The following is a 20,436-nucleotide window of genomic DNA, read 5'->3' as shown; positions in this document are numbered from 1 at the left end:
TGACGCCGTCGCTAAGCATCTAATTTTTCGAGCAGAATGTAAATCGCCGCTGGAACTCAGCGGGTCAGGTAGTATCTGTGGAGTGAAATAGACAAGACGACATTTCGGGTCGGGACTCTTCCTCATCAGTCTGAAGAAGGGTCCCTACTTGAAACATCGACTGTCCATTCCCTCCACAGTCCACACATGCTATCTCAATCTGGCAGTAAGCTCTTTGCTCAAGATTCCAGCATCTGCAGTCGCTTGTGCCTCTAGGTTTCCGATCAGGGTTGAAATGTAACTTTTTGTTTGTAGTTCTTTTGTTGCTTCTGGGAGTTCCATTGAAACCTAGAGGGAGCCCTTGCTCAGTAGTCGGAAGGCATGAGAGACGGAATTATCAACTTTTAACACCAGATCATCCCAATCTGCTGCTCACTCTTGGCACGACCCACATGTACACGTGGTGGGACCCAACAGTCTCCTCCCGTCAGTTTCTTCCTCTGAGTGCAGTGGCAGCGAGCTGCCAATCACAGTGACTTCATGAGATACGTCCCGTGTTTTTCAATGATTTTTCCCAACCTCCCGGACCCTGGTTCGCCGTCTCCGATCCAGTGACACGGAGTGAGGACCAGCTTGAGAGTAAAAGGCAAGCGCTGCCCGCACCTTCCCTGGCAGCGGCGCGCCAATGCGCTGGCACAGCGCGGAGCCGCAGTCCACAGCCGCTCAACTTTAATGCAGAAACCGAACAAGTTTCTCACACTTGGAAGCGTGCAATGGATTACTTACGTGGAGCATTTTACTGTGTCTTTTTATTTTTTCTCCGTGCGGACGGCCTCTCTCTAGCCCAGCATACAGGTATGTATGGGCGGGTGCCCTTGGTTTCATATCTGATCACAGATACTTTCATAAGAGTGAACAGAGCGGATTTCCATGGGAATTTGGCGCGGACAGTGTGTTAGTGTGTCTCCGCTCTCTGGATCTTTTGCTACCGGGAAATGCACAGTATTTATTTATTTTACGCATTATCGAAGAATGCTGTTGGGGATGTATGGTACCAATAAGACTGTGTCGCTGCAAACGCCAACGCTACTTACTGTAAGATAATAACTCCATGCCCCCCGCCCCCCGATGGTTTAATTTACACGCGTGGTTTTAGACGTTTCACAGCGTTTGTTTGTTGCAGATCGACTTCAGGAGAAATTTAAGAGCTATGAGTTGGTGACTCCGAGCAGCACAGATGTGCAGGGCAGGTTTCTGTCCCTGGCCGTGTCAGGAGCCGGCAAACGACGGTCAAAGAGGGACAGCGGGAGTTGTCAGCAAGCTCCGGCTGACGGGCGCTTGTACTACAATGTCACGCTTTTGGGGCAGAGTTTTCACCTCCGGTTGAAGCTGAACTCGAAGCTGGTGGCACCCGGGGCTACCGTGGAGTGGCAAGACGCCAATGTCACACGCAAGGAGCCTCTGCGCGGAGACTGCGTCTACTCCGGAGATATCATTGATGTACCAGGGACTTCGGTCGCCATCAGCAACTGCGATGGGCTGGTAAGCAACATTCCGGCACGCCTTCCTCAGCAACCTACTTCACTTATTCGCACGTTAACCCTCTCAGCACTGAATCTTCTGTCAATTTTGCAGCATAAAATTCAACTTGCATGATAGGCAATGATGCATGATTAAAATAACAGTTCGGATATTAATTGATTACTGGTAATACTCATGGAAGATATCTGAAATTATATATTTTTATTCGGAATTATAGACGCTGGTACCTTCAACTTGCACCACTCCTAACAAGTATTCTTGCAATATTTAACGTGTATTAAATAAGATAAGGTTTATTTATTCAAAGAAAGTGTCGGCCTGTCTAGGATATACTTACACAATAAAGGAATTACTTTGATTCTCAATCGATAATATTGATGTGAGTTTTAAATTGTAAAACAATTGAATGTAGTATATTTTGGAAGGCGTATCCATTCCCTTCGAGGGGATATAATATTAAATGCCATACTCTGAGGGATTCCCACTGGCCTAATGTAACTGCTCTGTCTCTGCCTGAATTATCTTGCCAAAGGATGACCATTTCACAATTTTCACAACATTTTCCAATTTTATGAATATTCCGAAATGGTGTCCATCATCCATAATCATAGAATTCCAGAGACTCTTTGATAGATGTATTCTGTTAATCTCGCATCTTTGCATCTTTTTCCTATCAGTATTTAACTGCCAGTTCATGTTAGTGAACTGTTAATGAAATATGCATTTAAAATACAATATTAAGATTCTTTAGCAGCATATCTAATATAGAACAGTGCAGCACAAGAGAAGCCCCTTCGATGTCGAAGGTGAGGCCACAACTAACATTAATCTGCCTGCACACAATCCTTATCCCTTCATTCCCAACATATCTATATGCCTATCCCGAAGTCTCTTCTATCTGCCTCCACCACCATACCTGGCATCACGTTCCAGCACTTACCAACCTATGTGTAAAACACTTGTCCCACACATCTCCTTTAAACTTTTTCCCTTTCACATTAAAGCTAAGACCTCTAGTATTTAATATTTTCAACTTGGAAAAAATATTCTGACTGTCTACCCTATCTATGCATCTGATAATTTTATATAGTCTGGAACGCCGGAGGCCTTCCAGCAACCTCCGGCATTCCAGAGAAAACAATCCAAGTCTGCCCAACTTCTTAATCCAAACATCATTCTGGTAAACCTCCTCTGCATCCTTTCCAAAGCCACCACATCCTTCCTATAATGGGGGACGGGGGAGTCCAAACTGCACACCGTGCTCCAAATGCAGCCTAACCAAAGGTGTTCAGCTCGCTGTATTATAGTAGCGTTTTGATTTTTTTCTCTGTGTGTATTTGTTGCTCTTTTCTCAGTTCTCAAACTCCATTTAACTCTAGATCTCTTGATCATCTTCAATCATATCAGAGGTAGTAATCTCTGGATTGCTTGTTCTGTCATGGGTTAATGGTTACTGCAGACAGTACTGTTGTCCTGCACCACATGTTTCACAGTGTGTAAACAAGGGACTGCAAAAAAAAGACACAAAGCGCTGGAGTAACTGTGGGTTTGGAGACCATGAATAGGCGATGTGTTGGAAGGAACTGCAGATGCTGGTTTAAACCGAAGATCGACACAAAATGCTGGAGTAACTCAGCAGGACAGAATCTCTAGAAAAGGAATGGGTGACGTTTCGGTTTGAGACCCTTCTTCAGACAGAGTCAGGGGAAAGGGAAACAAGAGATTATAGATGGTGATATAGTGAGAGATAGAACAAATTAATGAAAGATATGCAGAAAAGTAATGATGATAAAGGAAACAGGTCATTGTTAGCCATTTGCTCGGTGAGAACGAGAAGCTGGTGCACTTGGAGAGATGGATGGAGAGGGGGAATGCAGGGATTACTTGAAGTTAGAGAAATCAATACTCATACCACTGGTTGAGACAATAGGTGCAGGAGTAGGCCATTCGGCCCTTCGAGCCAGCACCGCCATTCAATGTGATCATGGCTGATCATCCACAATCAGTACCCCGTTCCTGCCTTCTCCCCATATCCCTTGACTCCGCTATCTTTAAGAGCTCTATATAACTCTCTCTTGAAAGCATCCAGAGAACCGGCCTCCACCTGAGGCAGAGAATTCCAGACTCACAACTCTCTGTGTGAAAAAGTATTTCCTCATCTCCATTCTAAATGGCTTACCTCTTATTCTTAAACTGTGGCCCCTGTTTCTAGACACGTCCAACATCGGGAACATGTTTCCTGCCACTAGCATGTCCAAACCCTTAATAATCTTACATGTTTCAACAAGATCCCTTCTCATCCTTCTAAATTGCAGTGTACAAGCACAGCCACTCCATTCTATTAACATATGACAGTCCTGCCATCCCGGGAATTAACCTTGTGAACCTACGCTGCACTCCCTCAATAGCACGAATGTCCTTCCTCAAATTTGGAGACCAAAACTGCATACAATACTCCAGGTGTGGTCTCGCTAGGGACCTGTACAACTGTAGAAGGACCTCTTTACTCCTATACTCAACTTCCCTTGTTATGAAGGCCAACATGCCATTCACTTTCTTCACTGCCTGCTGTAAGTACCTGCATGCTTATTTTCAGTGACAGATGAACAAGGACCCCCCAGATCCCGTTGTACTGCCTCTTTTCCCAATTTGACACCATTTAGATAATAATCTGCCTTCCTGTTTTTGCCACTAAAGTGGATACCCTCACATTTATCCACATTAAACTGCATCTGCCATGCATCTGCCCACTCTCCCAACCTGTCCAAGTCACCCTGCATCCTCATAGCATCCTCTTCACAGTTCACACTGCCACCCAGCTTTGTGTCATCTGCAAATTTGCTAATGTTACTTTTAATCGCTTCATCTAAATCATTAATATATATTGTAAATAGTTGAGGTCCCAGCACCGAGTCTTGCGGTACCCTACTAGTCACTGCCTTCCCTTCTGAAAGGGACCTGTTAATCCCTACCCTTTGTTTCCTGTCTGCTAACCAATTTTCTATCCATGTCAGCACCCTAACCCTAATACCATATGCTCTAATTTTGCCCACTAATTTCCTATGTGGGACCTTATCAAATGCACTCTGAAAGTCCAGGTACACTACATCCACTGGCTCTCCCTTGCCCATTTTCCCAGTTACATCCTCTAAAAATTCCAGAAGATTTGTTAGCTACCCAAGCGAAATATGAGATGCTGTTCCTCCAATTTGCGTTTAGCCTCACTATGGCAATGGAGGGGGGCATTGTTTTGGGTTGGGACCCTTCTTTAGATTGACTGTGGGGAGAGGGGTGGAGAGAGATGGCTGGAAGAGCAGAGGGGAAGACAAAGCCTGGCAGGTAATTGGTTGATACAAGTGAGGGAGGGTTTGATAGGGAGATGGTTGGTTAAAGGCCAAAGATGAAAAGACAGAAGGTGTGAGACAAAAGGTTTGAAGAGTTGAGAATTGTGAAGCTAGAAGAAGGAATGTGGGTCTCTATACTCCTCCCAGCAACTCCACCCAGGGACCCCAGCAGTCCTTCCAGGTGAGACAGAGGCTCTTGTGCAACTCCTTTAACCTCGTCTACTGCATGTAGGGGTCCCGAAGTGGCCTCTTATACATTGGCGAGACCAAGTGTCGACTTGGCGATTGTTTTGCCGAACACTTGTATTTCAACTCTTCTTCCCATTCTCATACTGACGTTTCTATCCTGGGCCTACTTTATTACCAGGGTGAGGCCACACACAAATTGGAGGAACAACACCTCGTATTCCAAATGCATAGTTTACAGCCCAACAGTATGAGCATGGAATTCTCCAATTTTAGGTATCTACACACATTCCCCCCCACCTTGTTCCCCCTCTCCTGCCCTTCTTTCTCCTCCCCCCCCCTTCCCCACCCTGTACTCCACCTGGACTCACACCTATTTCGCACCTCTTTCATCCATCTACATTCCTTCCTCTAGCTTCACAATTCGCAACTCTTCAATCCTTTTGTCTCACACCTACCTTTTCATCTCTTCCCTTTGTCCTACCATCTGCCTATCAAAAAAAGCAGACCTGTAATCTGCTGTATCAACTTGTAACCTGCCAGTCTTTGTCCTGCCCCTCTTCTCTGCCAGCTTTCTTCCTTCTCCAACATTCAGTTTAAAGAAGGGTCCCAACCTGAAACGTCACCTATCCATGTACCCCAGTGATGGTGCCTGACCCAACTAGAGTATGGAGTTGCGTTTCTTTTCATTTATTTGTTTGTCATGGTTTTAGTGTTGCTGGTAAGGCAGCATTTATCCCCTCTGTCCAATTCTAATTACCCTTCTGAACTGCTGAACCCATTTTGGAAAGATACTGTTTATTCTGTATTAACGTGGTGGTTATGCAAGTGAATGGCTTGCTGAACTATTTCAGAGGGCAGTTAAGAACCAACTGCATTTAGTCATATATGGGCCATATCAGAAAGGACCCTGAAAGGATTTATATTAAATACAATGGGCTTTTACAATCTATTTATTTTATGCTTACCATTATCAAGATTAGTTTTTTTTTAAACTGATATAATTCACTGAATTGCAATTCCACATCTGCCATCTCTGGAAGATGTGGAATTTCAGTCATTTGGATTACTGGCTCTTTAACTCAACAACTGTCTGGCAATATTTTATTAGACCATATTCAATAATTAGATTTGGAGAAAATATAGTTAAATACCAAATCTATCAAAATTATATTTGAGTTAAACTGAGATAATCAATACACGGTACAAGCATGGCTTTTGTTTGATTACATGGATCCTAGTTCATTCCTTAGTTTAACTTTAACACTCTGAAATGTGGCAGGAATTTGAAAGATTAATTTCATTTAAACAGCTGCTTTTAGTTTGTGATGGTTTAAAATCCAAAAGAATCCACTTCATAAATCAAAAAGTTACAGAGTGCTTAGGCGTGGTTGTGGATTATATCTGCATAGTTGTGGGTGATGCTCTAGAGATACAAGACTGTGTTAAGAAGGAATGAAACGTTCCAGTGGTGAATATATGAGGGAATGCGATAATGATCAAACTGGGAACAATTTCAATCATTTTCATAACAATTCATGACATGAGTGATGTAATTCGTAATAATACAATAAAGTTTTTGCAAACCTGTGCGATGTTTATGCTTTTAAAGCATATCTCTAATATTTGAGAGAGTGTGTTTATTTGTCGTAAGTACCGGACATAAACTGGAACAATGGAATTCTTACCTATTGCAACTTTGCAGAACTTTCTGATGCTTTTGGTAGAATCAATTTGTAATTTCCTCTCAACCAAAAAGGGAGTTATAAATTCTGGTGAGACTGGTGTGGTATGCTACATTTATCACAAGACCACCATGGGGAAAAGTGTTCCCACTTGAACTGTGGCCGGTGCTATGTGAATGACAGGTTAATATTTTTTTTCTCTGCTGACAGTCAATAAAAAGTCAGGACACTATTCAGGTGGCAAGCGCTGTTCCTGTGCCTTCTCCAAATAGTAAACAGTAGTTTTTTACATTAACAAGTCATTGCAGAGACCTTTGAGATTTAAATAAACCTTTATATGTTTATCACCTTTTATTGTTTACTTACTGCTGCAGTTTTGGAGGGGAGATCTGGAAAATATCAGGAGATATTCAAGGAGATTTCATCAAGACCTTGCCAACACTGAACATTTATTTTAGAAGTTCTCCCAGGAATTCACAAAACGAATGAGTAAAAGTTCTGCACTGATCCTTTTCATTGCACATCTATACAATAACAAAAGGAAAAAGGGAAACCTTGGTCAAGGGAGCTTATTTGATCTGGAGAAGGAATATGAGAGGGGACATGAGGCTAGGCAGGGGAGGGCCAGCTGTTGGAGGGAAGAAGGAGGGAGAGTGAGATGGATTCCTTCCCTGTTCTGGTTTCAGGGTACCTCTCCTGTGAACCTCCACCAGAGCCCCCCGTGTCACATCTGAGAACTGTGCACTCTCTCCCTTGGACCATGAACTTACAGAAAGATTTTGTGGTGCAGCCTCAATTCACACATCAATGAATGAAGCGGGTACGTGTTGTCTACACAGGAAACTTCATCCTCTCAACGCTAGAGTGCTAAATTCAGTAGTCTGTTTCAGCATTCTAGACAAGTTAAATTTGGGGTATACAGCAATTAAGACCAGACTCTAGCTAACCCCAAGCTTTTAAACAACCACATCATATTGGCAACATATTCCTTTACTGCCAAAATCATTGTAGAAGGAAAATAATTGAAGGGTTTTGTGACAAATATAATTGAATGGGAATATCACATCTTGTCTTATTCCGGCGAGCAGCATATTACAACACCTTGTATTCCATATGTAGTGCTTCCTAGTGTACTTTAAACTTATTTTAGGCACCTTCACCAATCTTATACTTTTTTTTAGTGCAACAAAGCAGATGTTAAATAAAATTGATGGAAACACCTAGCATGCCAGGCAGCCGCCTTGAAGAGCGAAATCCACTCATCCAGATTGGTGAAATCAATTAACTGGAGATAACCTTTCAGCAGAAGTGAAACACCAACACTTGGAAAGGGTCTTCACGCAAGCACAAGAAGTCCCTTAATAGTTTATTTCATGAAACTGACTGACACTATTCTAAGATTAGCATTATTCAATCATGAAGGGAGAAGTTTCTGTCAAAAAGTAAATATCACGATTCAGATAAAGAAGTGACAATGATAATTTCCCTGCAATAACTATAGTATCATTTAAACAAAAATAGCAAAGCTGACATTCAAATTGTAGTCATTTTGTCAAAATTGCCAGTGCATTTGTCTGCTATTTTTGTTGTTTAACCAACTGTGGCATTCCAGCAGTTATAGTTGGAGTCAGTTGCACTAAGAAGGCTGTCGGGAGAATTGGAGGTGGGGGATGGGAGGGTATCGGGATTTCTGAAACATTGGATATTACCAGCTTGTGGATAATCACAACTTCTCTGTATCTCTGATTTCTGCCATCAAAATCGTTTGTCTCACTTGATTGCCCTGGGGACTGAATATCAAAATTTCAGATGAGAAAGACAATATTTTCCTGCATTGTATAAAAGCAACTACAATGATGCTTGTTATCATTTACAAGTTCGATTATTGTATTTACTTCTGAAATAAAACATCTACTCACAAGCTGTAAAACATAGAACAGTAAAGCACAAGAGCCCACAATGTCTGTGTCAAACAAGATGCCAAGACCAACTCTTGCAGATAATCTATATCCCTCCATTCCTTGCATATCTATATGCCGATCCAAAAGTCTCTTAAATGCCAGTGTATCTGCCGGAACCTCTACCCCGGCAGTGCATTCCAGGCACTCTCCACCCTCTGCATTAAAAAAAAAACTTGCTCCACACATCTTCGTTAAATGTTGCCCCTTTCACCTTTCAAGCTAGTATTGGATTTTTAACCATCCCTGGATAAAGATTCTGACTGTCTACCTTATCTACGCCTCCCTTTTGTAAGCGCCCTTCATGGGTGACTATTTGCATACCTTGGGTGTGAGAGTAAAGAATTTCACTGTATTTATTTATTTATTTATTTTATTATTTGTTTCGAACAGAATAAAAGAATAAAAAGCAAGTGTGAAACAACATACAAAAAACAAATCAAAAGTATTTATAAAGTGTCATAAACAATATCTATAAATAAATGAAATCGTATGTGTCCGAAAAGGAGCAGGAAGAAGCCAAAGCTTATTAATTCCCACCCCTTATTCAACTACTTGTAATTATCTTATACAAATTTAGCAGCTATATGTACACCATATGTACACCAGCCACTATATGTACACCAAATTATTTACATTTATACACTAATCAAATATTTACAAAGCCATACAAAAAATAAAAAAATAAAAAGAAAAGAAAAACCCCTCATATACTATACAGTATCTTAGTCATATATACAACCCATCACTCTATAATCACCCTTCCCAATACAATCAGTATAACAAATAGCCCACTCACAATCACCTATCCTCATCCCAATATCCTTTTAAACAAATGTTTTTATACATCTTTTTTAACTGAATTATGCTTGTGCTAAGTTTTATCTCCTGTTCCAGACCATTCCACAAATTCACACCACAGATTGCTATGCACATACTTTTAAGAGTTGTTCTGACATTGAGTTTTTTAAAATTATGTTCCCCTCTCAAATTATACCCACCCTGTCTTTCCATAAACAGTTTTTGTATATTTCTTGTAAGTAAATTATTTCTTGCTTTGTACATGATTTGCGCAGTCTTAAATTTAACCAGATCAGTGAATAAAGTATAAAGTATTCAATTCATAATTTTATACACATTTATCAGAGCTCCCCACAACTAATGGTGTTTCAGAGAAAACAATCCAAGTCTTTGTCATCATAAACTCAGATTATTGAGAGAACATAAATTCATGTTTCACACTGCTATCTAACCTACCAATGATGGATCCATATTAGAAATTCTAAATTATCTGAAAGGTCTGCAAAAAAAATACATATGAAGACCCAATACTGAATCCATGGAGAGCATCTGTAGATCATGTAGAAATCAATGAGCATATTTTCATGTTGGAACAAATATCCACAGAAGCAAATTTGTTTTTTTGCCAGGCTTTCAGTTTAAGAAAATGTTTTCAGCATTTATTTACTGCTAGAAGGCAGGGGCGGAAAACCCAGGGGAGCCAGAGGGGACACGTCCCCCCCATGTTTTGAGAGGTGTGGGGACATCCCCCCCAAGTTTTAGTGATCCCGATTTTAAAATCTCCACTTTTAGCGCTGGATTGAGCCTCCGAAGCCTCGCGCGTGTGTGTGTGAGTGTGCGCTCGCGCATGCGCGAGTGGCCGCCAAAAAATTGTGTCTCCCGTCCCCTCCATGTTTTGATAGCGAGTTCTGCTCTTGCTAGAAGGCCCTGGTGTAAGGGGAACATGTAGCTGTTCTTGAAACAGCTAAATGGGATTTTCATAGTAATTCTAAAGTTCATCCACTTGTCACTTTTCTGTTTTGATTGCATGATGCAATGTGAACTAACTGCAGTGCACATCCGCCACACTGTGTCCTGAGCAAAAACCAAACTGCTGGTGGAAGTCAGCAGATCAAGTAGCATTTGTGGAGGGAAATGGACAGACAACATTTTGGGTCGGGGCTCTTCCTCAGATTAGTTCCTCCAGCAATTGAGAGGTGATCTTATAGTTGTGTTTAAGACCATGAGGGAAATAAATAGGGTAAATCCACAGTCTTTTACATAGAATAGGGGTATCAGGAAACAGAGGACATAGCTTTGTGAGAGTGGAAAGATTTAATCGGAACCTAAGGGGCAACCTTTTCTACCCATCATTCTACATGGTGGGTATGTAGAATGAGCAGCCAGAAGAGGGAGTTGGGGCAAGTACTATAGGAACATTTAAAAGGCGTTTGGGCAGGCACATGGATAGGAAAAATTTTGAAGGATATGGGTCAAACACGGGTAGTTGGGACTAGTGTAGATGGTTAGCATGCAGAAGTTGGGCCGAAGGGCCTGTTTCTGTGTTGCACGACTATGATTGTTTTTTTGCTTGAGATTCCTGACTGCAGTCTCTAGCATCTCCATATTGTATCCTGATGCTGGGCCTCAACCCAAAACATTGACATTTATTTTACCCCCACAAATGCTGCTGAACCTCCTAACTTCCTCCAGCAGGTTGTCTGTTGCCCAATTCGTACTTCTAAAATGCAGGTTTAGGCACTTTGCAGCAATAGCAGCACTCCTTATGACTGACCAACTGGATATGTTATCTAGTTGGAAAAACTACTGATGATAATTTTTGACAATATCGTGCTTGGATTTGCAATCATCACAAGGTGATGAACTACATTAATACAATATTGATACAAGCTACATTATGAATATTTAACACTTTAAGTTCAGATGTCAGTGTTATATTGTTGCTGTTATTGGCATTGTCAATGAGGGACAGTGGAATCCACTCATTTGTAGTATAATTTGCCTTGCGACTATTAAGATGAATATTAGTCTTTCAGCAATGATTTTGGGCATGCATGGCGGTAGAAACAAAACTTGAGTTACTATTTCTCATCATGATTTTTGACCATATTAGTTTAGTTTGGAGATACAGCACGCAAATATGCCCTTCAGCCCACTGAGACTGCGCCAACCAGTGATCACCTCGTACACTCGCACTATCTTACACACTAGGGATAATTTGCAATTTTACCATAGCCAATTAGCCTACAAACCTGTACGCCTTTGGAGTGTGGGAGAAACCGGAACACCTAGAGAAAGCCCACGCAGTCATGGGGAGAATGTACAACCTCCCTATAGACAGCACCCATAGTTAGGATCAAACCCGGGTCTCTGGCGCTGTAAGGCAGCAACTCTACTGCTGCGCCACCGTGCATATATATTTGAGGAGGAAGCATTGCATGCTCATTTTTTCTGCTGTGGCCTTAGAAAGATTCTGGTTAATTTCAAAAGCCTCCATTCCTTGCATGAAGATATCTTTGAAGTGCATATTGAATTAGTCCTTTGAGATGTTTCCATCTTCCATTCTACCTTGTTCCCGATGTTGGGGAAGTCCAGAACAAGAGGTCACAGTTTAAGGATAAGGGGGAAATCTTTTAGGACCGAGATGAGAAAAACATTTTTCACACAGGGAGTGGTGAATCTCTGGAATTCTCTGCCACAGAAGGTAGTTGAGGCCAGTTCATTGGCTATATTTAAGAGGGAGTTAGTTGTGGCCCTTGTGGCTAAAGGGATCAGGGGGTATGGAGAGAAGGCAGGTACGGGATACTGAGTTGGATGATCAGCCATGATCATATTGAATGGCGGTCCAGGCTCGAAGGGCCGAATGGCCTACTCCTGCACCTATTTTCTATGTTTCTATGTTTCTACCTGGATGGCAAAGGGTGCCTGGTGTCTGCTATTTGAGTTGTGCAGCGATGGTCAGCATTCACCTTGACCTTCACGCTGGTGAATCTTGCTGCTAGATGTCAAAAATGCAACACTAGCAACTTTGGAGGAAGCTTTTTGGCTTTTATTTTGACATGTATATTTTGTCCTTGTCACTACTCTACACAAGGACACAGTGCTCGCAGGCTGTGTATGCAAACAGCTTGGTTTTGTTTGTTAGTTTTGTATTGCTTATGGCATTCTGGAGGTTTGCTGAGATTGAACAGTCTTTCTGACTATTTAACTGTATATCCAGTCTTGGGTTGCAACTCACTGCGGATTCCGGAAAGTCAAACTTGAGAGGTATATTTTCAAGGCTGTCATGTGAACACAATCCTGACTATGGCACCAGGAGGTCAGGGCAAACATCTTACGAGCATGGAAAAGGTTATCCATGAATATTTATAATGGATAAGAACCAGGGGATCATTAACAAACGGCAGGTTGCTCAGTAGGGAGGATTATCCTGACAAAATGCTTGCAACGCAGAATTGTTATAACTGACATCCTGTTTTGCTGGCTAGCTAAGCGCAAGATTCTCTTGGCAGCAATCAAGTGACTGCGATAATTTCCTCCTCACCCAAGGCAGGACATATATCAGTATCTAGTTTAGTTTATAGTTTAGAGATTTAGCACGGAAACAGGCCCTTCGTCCACACCGACCAGCGATCCCTGTACACTAACACTATCCTACTCACTAGGGACAATTTACAATTTACAGAAGCCAAATTAACCTACAGACCTGTACATCTTTGGAGTGTGGGAGGAATCCGGAGCACCTGGGGAAAACCCATGCGGTCACGGGGAGAATGTACAAACTCCCTACAAAAAGCACCCATAGTCAGGATCGAACCCAGATCTCTGGGGCTGTGCCACCGTGCCTCTTGGACTGACCATTGCTTAATTCTCCCTGTTATCTGTATCAGCTTGACCTCAAACCAGTGGCAGCCGCAACCTTGTTGCCGCATAAAAATCAATGATGAACGTCTCGCGAACAATGTAAAGAAAGCTCCTTAGCAAGTGGCTTAACGACAACCTGACCATTCCCATCCAACTGGAAGTGCAGACAGTCCACAACATCTCAGGCACCTCAAGGCCCCACACGATGAGCACATTTGAGGAGCTCAGATTCTGTACCAGAAAACACAAGAACTAATTTTTTGTGAATAAGGAGATCCAGGAATAAAGTAAGATGTTTTTAATTTGGAAATGCCATCAAGCCTCGAGGGAAGAAACAACTCTACAGCCACTTGAAGGCTGAGGTCAAACCCATAACGTAAAACAGATGGTAGATGGAAAGAGCATTAGATATGTAGCAACTGACTGACAGCCATGACGTGCTGATTCTTCAGTGCTGTCATGGCAATCTGCAGCTGAAACAACCAAGGCCCATTCAACTGTAAACCAGGTACTAGGTGAATTAATCAAGGGCAAAGAAGCAACCGAGACTACTGGAAAGAACACTTTGAAGAACTCTTTAACTGTGAATTTGATCTTGTTATGAGTGCCATTGACTCCATCCCACATCAAATTAAATGATTCAAGTCAAGTTTATTCGTCACATACACATACGAGCTGTGCAGTGAAATGAAAAGTGGCAATGCTCGCGGACTTTGTGCAAAAATACAAACAAACAAACAACCAAACAAACTACAAACAGAATGTAACAGAATCACATATTCTTTTCCATATTAAATATTGTGGGCGGAAGGAAAAAGGGGAAAAAACAGCAATTTAAAAAAAAAAAAAGCAGTAGACTGGTACAGTAAAGTTAGTCCCTGGTGAGATAGGAATTTACAGTCCTAATGGCCTCTGGGAAGAAGCTTCTTCTCAACCTCTCCATTCTCACAGCATAGCAATTGAGGCGTTTGCCTGACCGTAGCAGCTGGAACAGTCTGTTGCAGGGGTGGAAGGGGTCTCTCATGATTTTATTGGCTCTGGAGTTGCACCTCCTGAATCACCCTGCCAATCCTGAAAGACAAGTCATCATAAACAAGAAGGGCTCAGACACAGTTGTGTCCCTGCTGGAAACATATCAATTAGGAATAGGCCATTCAGTTCTTTGATTGTATTCCACCATTTAACATGATCATCCTCTTAGTCATGACTGTGGTGGTAAGGGCTTCATAGAGCGAAATAGAAATAGTTCCTGATCAAAATATTTCCCTCAGACATGAGCAAAGATAAGCATATATGGATACACCGGCTAAACTGTTTCAAAACGTCAAGATTCTTGTTTTCCATTTGTTAAGGTGGTAAACAGTTAGACTGGATAGAGTCATTGAGTCATAGAGTCATAAGGTTTGCAAAAGGCCCATTGGCCCAATTTTCCCACTCCAGCCAACATGTCCCAGCTATACTAATCCCACCTACCCGCGTGGTCATATCCCTTCAGCTGACTGTTAATCCGCTATTCAATTTCGAAGAAGCTTTACTATTAAAAGAGAGGTATGAGAAGTTCAGGGCCAGCACATTCTGGAAAGCGTGAAAGACAAAGTTGGAACGATATAGTGATATATATAGAGAGAGTATGTTGGAGAGAACATAAGAAAGAAATTGGGAAGGCAAAGTGGCACCATGAAACATCCTTGAGAAGTATGATCAAATTAGATCCCAACATGTAGAAACAAGGAACTGTAGATGCTGATTTACCAAGGAATTACACAACATACTTGAATGAATCAGGCAGGCAGGCAGGTAGGCAGCATCCCTGGAGAATAGGATAGGTAACATTTCAAGTCAGAACCCTTGGGATTAAAAAATCCCAAGAAACCTACAAGTACATCATCAGCAAGAGCATAGCCGGGTAAAGAGTGGACCTCATTAGGGACCAAAAGGGTAATTGATGTGTGGAGCCAGGTGATGTTGGCAAGATTGTATATGACTATTTCTCATCTGTATCCAGCAAGGGCAAGAACATGAAAGATAGTGAGTTCAGACAGGGGTAAGTAGATAATCTGGAGCAGGTCAGCATTAAGAAGGTAGGGTAAGATGTTTTAAGGTTGATAAATCCCCAGAGTGGGATGAGATGTATACCAGGTTGCTGTGGGAAGCAAGGGATTGGATAGCTGGGTGAGGTGAAGTGCCAGAAGGCTGGATGTTAGTGCTAACAGTATTCCTTTGTTCAAGAAGGGCAACGGGGATAAACTGTAACCACAAGCCTCAGAGCCTTGTGTCACTAAGAGACAATTTACTGGAAGAAGTTCAAAGTGATGGCATTTATGTATATTTGGAAAGGCAGGGCTGATCTGGGATATTCAGAATGGCTTTGTGTGGAGTAATCCTATGAATGGACAAGACAGAGGAAGATCTGGACCTAGTGTGGGATAATAAATGGGCAAAGGATAAAAAGGCCAGCATGGTGGGATAAAGGGCCTGTTTCTGTGCTATGCGACTCTGAGTAGAAGCCAGCTATGGCTTAACATTTGAAAGGTGGGTAATCACCTAAGTGAAGTTTTTGTGTGAAGCCACTAATAATTGTGACAAGCAAAGCAAGAAATCAAAACTGAAATGCTAATTATGTCACTCGGAGTTAGCTGTTGTTCACTCTGCTTAGTTCTTAATTACTGCTTGCCATTCTGAATTTGAAAATGTTTTTGTTAAATGCTAGGATTTAATGCAAATCAGTAATATGCTTGCACTGTGCAATATGATTTATATATAAATGAAGCTATTTAAGATAAAAATGGAACCTAATACTGAAATGATTATATTTGGAGTAAGTGGAGATGGGAACAAATTAAATACACACCAAAACTCATTTTTCAATTATGGGTTAATAACAGAAAAAAAACTCATACTTAAATTTTGGAAAAATGCTAATATACCAACATTTAAAATGTGGATCAGTAATATGTTGGACACAGCACATCTGGAAGAAATGAGACTCCTCCTAATAGACAAACGAGATCAATTCTTAATGAGTTGGTCCCCATTTATTGATTTCCTGGATTCATGTGGTGCCATAGTCTCATGAAAATTAAAAGTTTCAGGTATGGGTGAAAGACGATTTAGAATATAAAAAATTCATCTCCTTGTGGCGATTGAATAAACTCCCTCCTGCTCTCCTTCTTCACTTATTCCTTTTTGTCACTATTTTCTTTATCTGTTTTTCACTCACGCTCACTAGTCTATTATTTACTTTCTACAACCACTTTTTCCTTTTTCTCTTCTTACTTTTCTCTTTAAAAAAAAAAAAAAGGAAGTTGTACAGAGAATGTAATATGTTAACATAAATTTTGTACCACTGTATTGTACTTCTAATAAATAAATAAATAAATAAATAAATAATAAGTGAGGCCAGTGCAGTATTACCGTTTTTCACGAATTTCTTCCTTTTTCAGTTTGCATTATTAAATGCAACGTTCTTGGACTTATTACCTGCCTGCTTCCAGATTTACCAACAAATCCTGCACTCTGGGTTAGCAAGTAGAAGGGCATCGACAGCATCAATAATAGTCAGGAACAGGCACACAAAAGGACCCTGAGAAGCCACACAAAACATTCTGGTTGTGCAGGCAGAATGAAAATCAGGTCCCACAGATGTTGAGGTGGGAAGAGTCATGGATCGTGGCAGCTTTCTGGAGAGCCAATCTTCCAGGGCCATCGTCGAACCCACTGCTAGGATCGGAGCAAGAAGTTGCCACTGACATTGCCTGGTGACTACCTGACATACCAGCTCAAGATCCCACCCTGGGAGACATGAGCATTGGGAGTACGGGCATGGGGAGGAGAGTTGCTTGCTCCTTCCGGACCACATCCGGAAGGAGCAAGCAGTTCTTATGCCTGGACAGGCCTGAAAGCTCAGTGGTTTGCCTCTGGTTTAGATCTATTGCTTCCTGGCATAGACCCAGCACTGAGGGCCAGCAGCAGCAACTTCTTCTCCAAATGGGATATCAGGCCACTGGTCAAACAGCCTTATTCCATAATGGAATCTGAATCTGTCACTACTCAGTTACTCCCAATATACTTTAATACCCTCGGGAGTATATGCAGAGTTGCTTACCAACTTCACCACATCCAGAAGGAGTAAGCGGATACATAGTATAGTCCATAGTATAGATTAGGTACTTTTATTGTGGCCTATAACATCCTGAAGCCGCGGTCTGCGGAGCTTCTAGCCGCGGGCGCGATGTGGACTGTCCATAGCAGAGCCTGTGATCCCTTGCCCGGGATCGCTGGAGAAGAGCTCTGACCGCCGGCCTGCGACCAACAACATCGTGAAGCCCCGGTCTCCGGTAGGAAGCGGCCGATTCGGGATCTCCAAGCCGCGGAGTGTCCGTCCGTCCCGACGTCGGAGTTTCGAGCATCCTGATGAGAGGGCCTGTACATCGGGCCTTCCCTAGCGGCGACTTCCGAGGGTTCATAGCCCCGACCACGGATGAACAAAGGAGGAGGACTGACTGAACGTTATTGCCTTCCACCACAGTAAAGAATGTTGATTCGACTGCGGTGGATGTTCATGTTTTATTCTATTGTGTATTGTGCTCTTTTGTTTGTATGGCTGCATGGTAACTCAAATTCCACTGTACCCTAATTGGTGCATGTGGCAATAAATGTGAACTTGAACTTATATTGAAGACCTTATTTCTTCAGGTTAATTTGTGGTACAGTTTTTTGTTGTGTCAGATATTTTAAACTATATATTAAATATAAATAACGTTTAAAATGCCGCTTACACGAATAAATTGTACCACAAACTAATCTGAAAAAAGTAAGATCAAGTTTAATAATATAAAGTTGGGAGCATATTAATAATAACCAGATATGGAAGATCAACATTAATAATCGAGAATTGCAGAAAAATGATTGCTCTCTCCCTTTTATCTTGGTTGAGATACTTTTAAGTGTATTTAAATACCAGTGCAGTGATTCCAGTTTCAGCTGGCTGCTTTGTGGGAGGTCTGAGTAGGCTGTGTTATTAGTGTAGGGCTACAGGAGATTGCGGTGCTATTTGGTTGTTACTGATCGGGTTGGAAGTGCCATTAATTCATATAGCAGCAGAAACTGTCAAGCTGTGAACTAATTAGTCAAGGATTTGGCCATTACCATCATATATTAAACGCCCATACCATAGAGTAATTTATAACTTTGCTTTCTGATCAAGATATAAAGAGTGAAATATCTGTATGTAGCTGCGATTGGTTCTTTTCTACTGTCCGGCCTGTCTGCTTGGTCTGCATATTCTGTTAGCATAAAAAGTATGATGTGCTGCAAAAGCAAGAAATACTTTATATGATGGTAGCACAGAAGTTTGCCTGAGTGGCCAGAACAAAACATGAGGTAATTTCATGCACAAATGAAACACATCTTTCTTAATTTGAGTGGAAATATATGATCAGAAATACAGTAAATAGGGGTATTACTCAACTTTATCACAGTAGGGTTAAAGAAAGATGAATGATTGAATAGATGTCTAACCTGCGAGTGATAAAATACTTGCTGCCTTCTTTTTGGTTTAGTGATTTATTAATTTTATTTCCCCCCTTTTGACATTGTTACCCCTGTAAACATTCTTCAGCAGATAAAGCATGATGTAAAATCTGAGGTGAACAAAACAGGGTGACTTTTTGATTTTTAGGCCTCTTATAATACTGACTATCTGTCCTTTGGTCAGTTCCACTTTACAGTAAGATCAGACCCTGCATCATGCAGGTAACAAACGTCATATTTTGCACGTGTTCTTGTTAAAAATGTAAGAAATTTTGAGGAAGGGGGTCTGTTGTCCTGCACCTGACATCCTATTTTCTTTGATTAACACTTTAAATTTTGTATTATGTTCAGAGCTTAATCCTGATGAGTTGGTTACTTACTTTCTGCCAATATTCAAAGAGTTTGAGGGCCTTCTGGTCTTTTGAACCCCATTGAAGTGTTTAGCCATCTCATTTCAAACTGGTGTATCCCAATTCATTGCATTTCTCTGGTTATGTACCCCTGCTAGCTCTCAGTTCATTGTATTGAGGCTTTCTCTAGCGGTAACTTGGACCTGAGTGAAGAGAATCCCAACAATCAGTGAACATTTCTTTTCAAGGTTGCTATAATAAACCAAGCTGTCTAGCCGTCTATAAACATTGCCCTAAGTTACTGTGAATCAGTCTAACTCAAAATAAAATATTTGACATTTACACTATGACCTAGAATTTGTGGTCAGTGTTCATGCTTGCTGCTGATTTACAAAAAAAGATCTTACTTTGGTCATCTGACTGCCTGTTTATATGGAAGCAATTGCCAAGAAAGCACACCAATGCCTCTACTTCTATAGAAGGCTTAGGAAGTTCGGCATATCCCCAACATTTCTCATCAACTACAGATGTGTCATAGAAAACACTTTATCGGGATGCATCACAGCATGGTTTGGGAACAGCTCCATCCAAGACCACAAGAAATTGCAGAGAATTGTAGATGCAGCCCAGACCATCATACAAACCAACATCCCTTCCATGATTCCATTTACACTTCATGTTGTCTTGGTAAGGTCACCAGCACATTCAAGGACGAGTCTCAACCCAGACACTCCTTCTTCTCCCCTCACATCAGGCAAGTGTGCAGAAGTGTGAAAACGCACAACTCCAGGTTCAGGGGCAGTTTCCTATCAGCTGTTATCAGGCAACTGCATCCTATCACCAACTAGAGAACAATCCTGACCTCCCATCTACCTCATTGGAGATCTTTGGACTATTTTTTAATGGGATTATACTGGATTTTATCTTGCACTAAACATTATTCCTATTTATCCAGTATCTGTACATTGTGGATGACTTGATTGTAATCAGTATAGTCTTTCCACTGACTGGATAGCACATAACAAAAAAACTTTTCACGTGACAATAAACGAAACTAACTGAGTGCTAGCTTCAACCTTGGCTGAGAAGCCTGAAATGCATCAGAACCTTTCACTGCTAAATCCTGACATATCTTGGCTGGGGCAATGAAACAAGCTTCTCCCTTGAAAATGCTGAACAAAATGTGATATTCCTT

At 41.5% G+C, this 20,436-nt stretch overlaps 1 protein-coding gene across 1 annotated transcript in view; it reads left to right on the top strand.

The window, feature by feature from the left end:
• The first annotated feature begins 388 nt into the window (after positions 1 to 388).
• The window catches only part of LOC116978330 (A disintegrin and metalloproteinase with thrombospondin motifs 2-like), a 225,808-nt gene continuing 205,760 nt past the window's right edge, over positions 389 to 20,436 (top strand). Inside the window, exons 1-2 of the mRNA XM_033029419.1 lie at positions 389 to 834; positions 1,163 to 1,521. Of these exons, the coding sequence (XP_032885310.1) occupies positions 753 to 834; positions 1,163 to 1,521 (441 nt within the window). The 5' untranslated portion in view covers positions 389 to 752. The remainder of the gene's footprint in view (positions 835 to 1,162; positions 1,522 to 20,436) is intronic.

Source organism: Amblyraja radiata, chromosome 11, assembly GCF_010909765.2.
Source record: "Amblyraja radiata isolate CabotCenter1 chromosome 11, sAmbRad1.1.pri, whole genome shotgun sequence".
Classification (NCBI taxonomy): domain Eukaryota; kingdom Metazoa; phylum Chordata; class Chondrichthyes; order Rajiformes; family Rajidae; genus Amblyraja; species Amblyraja radiata.
Note: the sequence above shows the minus strand (reverse complement) of the source record. Positions and strands in the feature narration are given on the sequence as shown.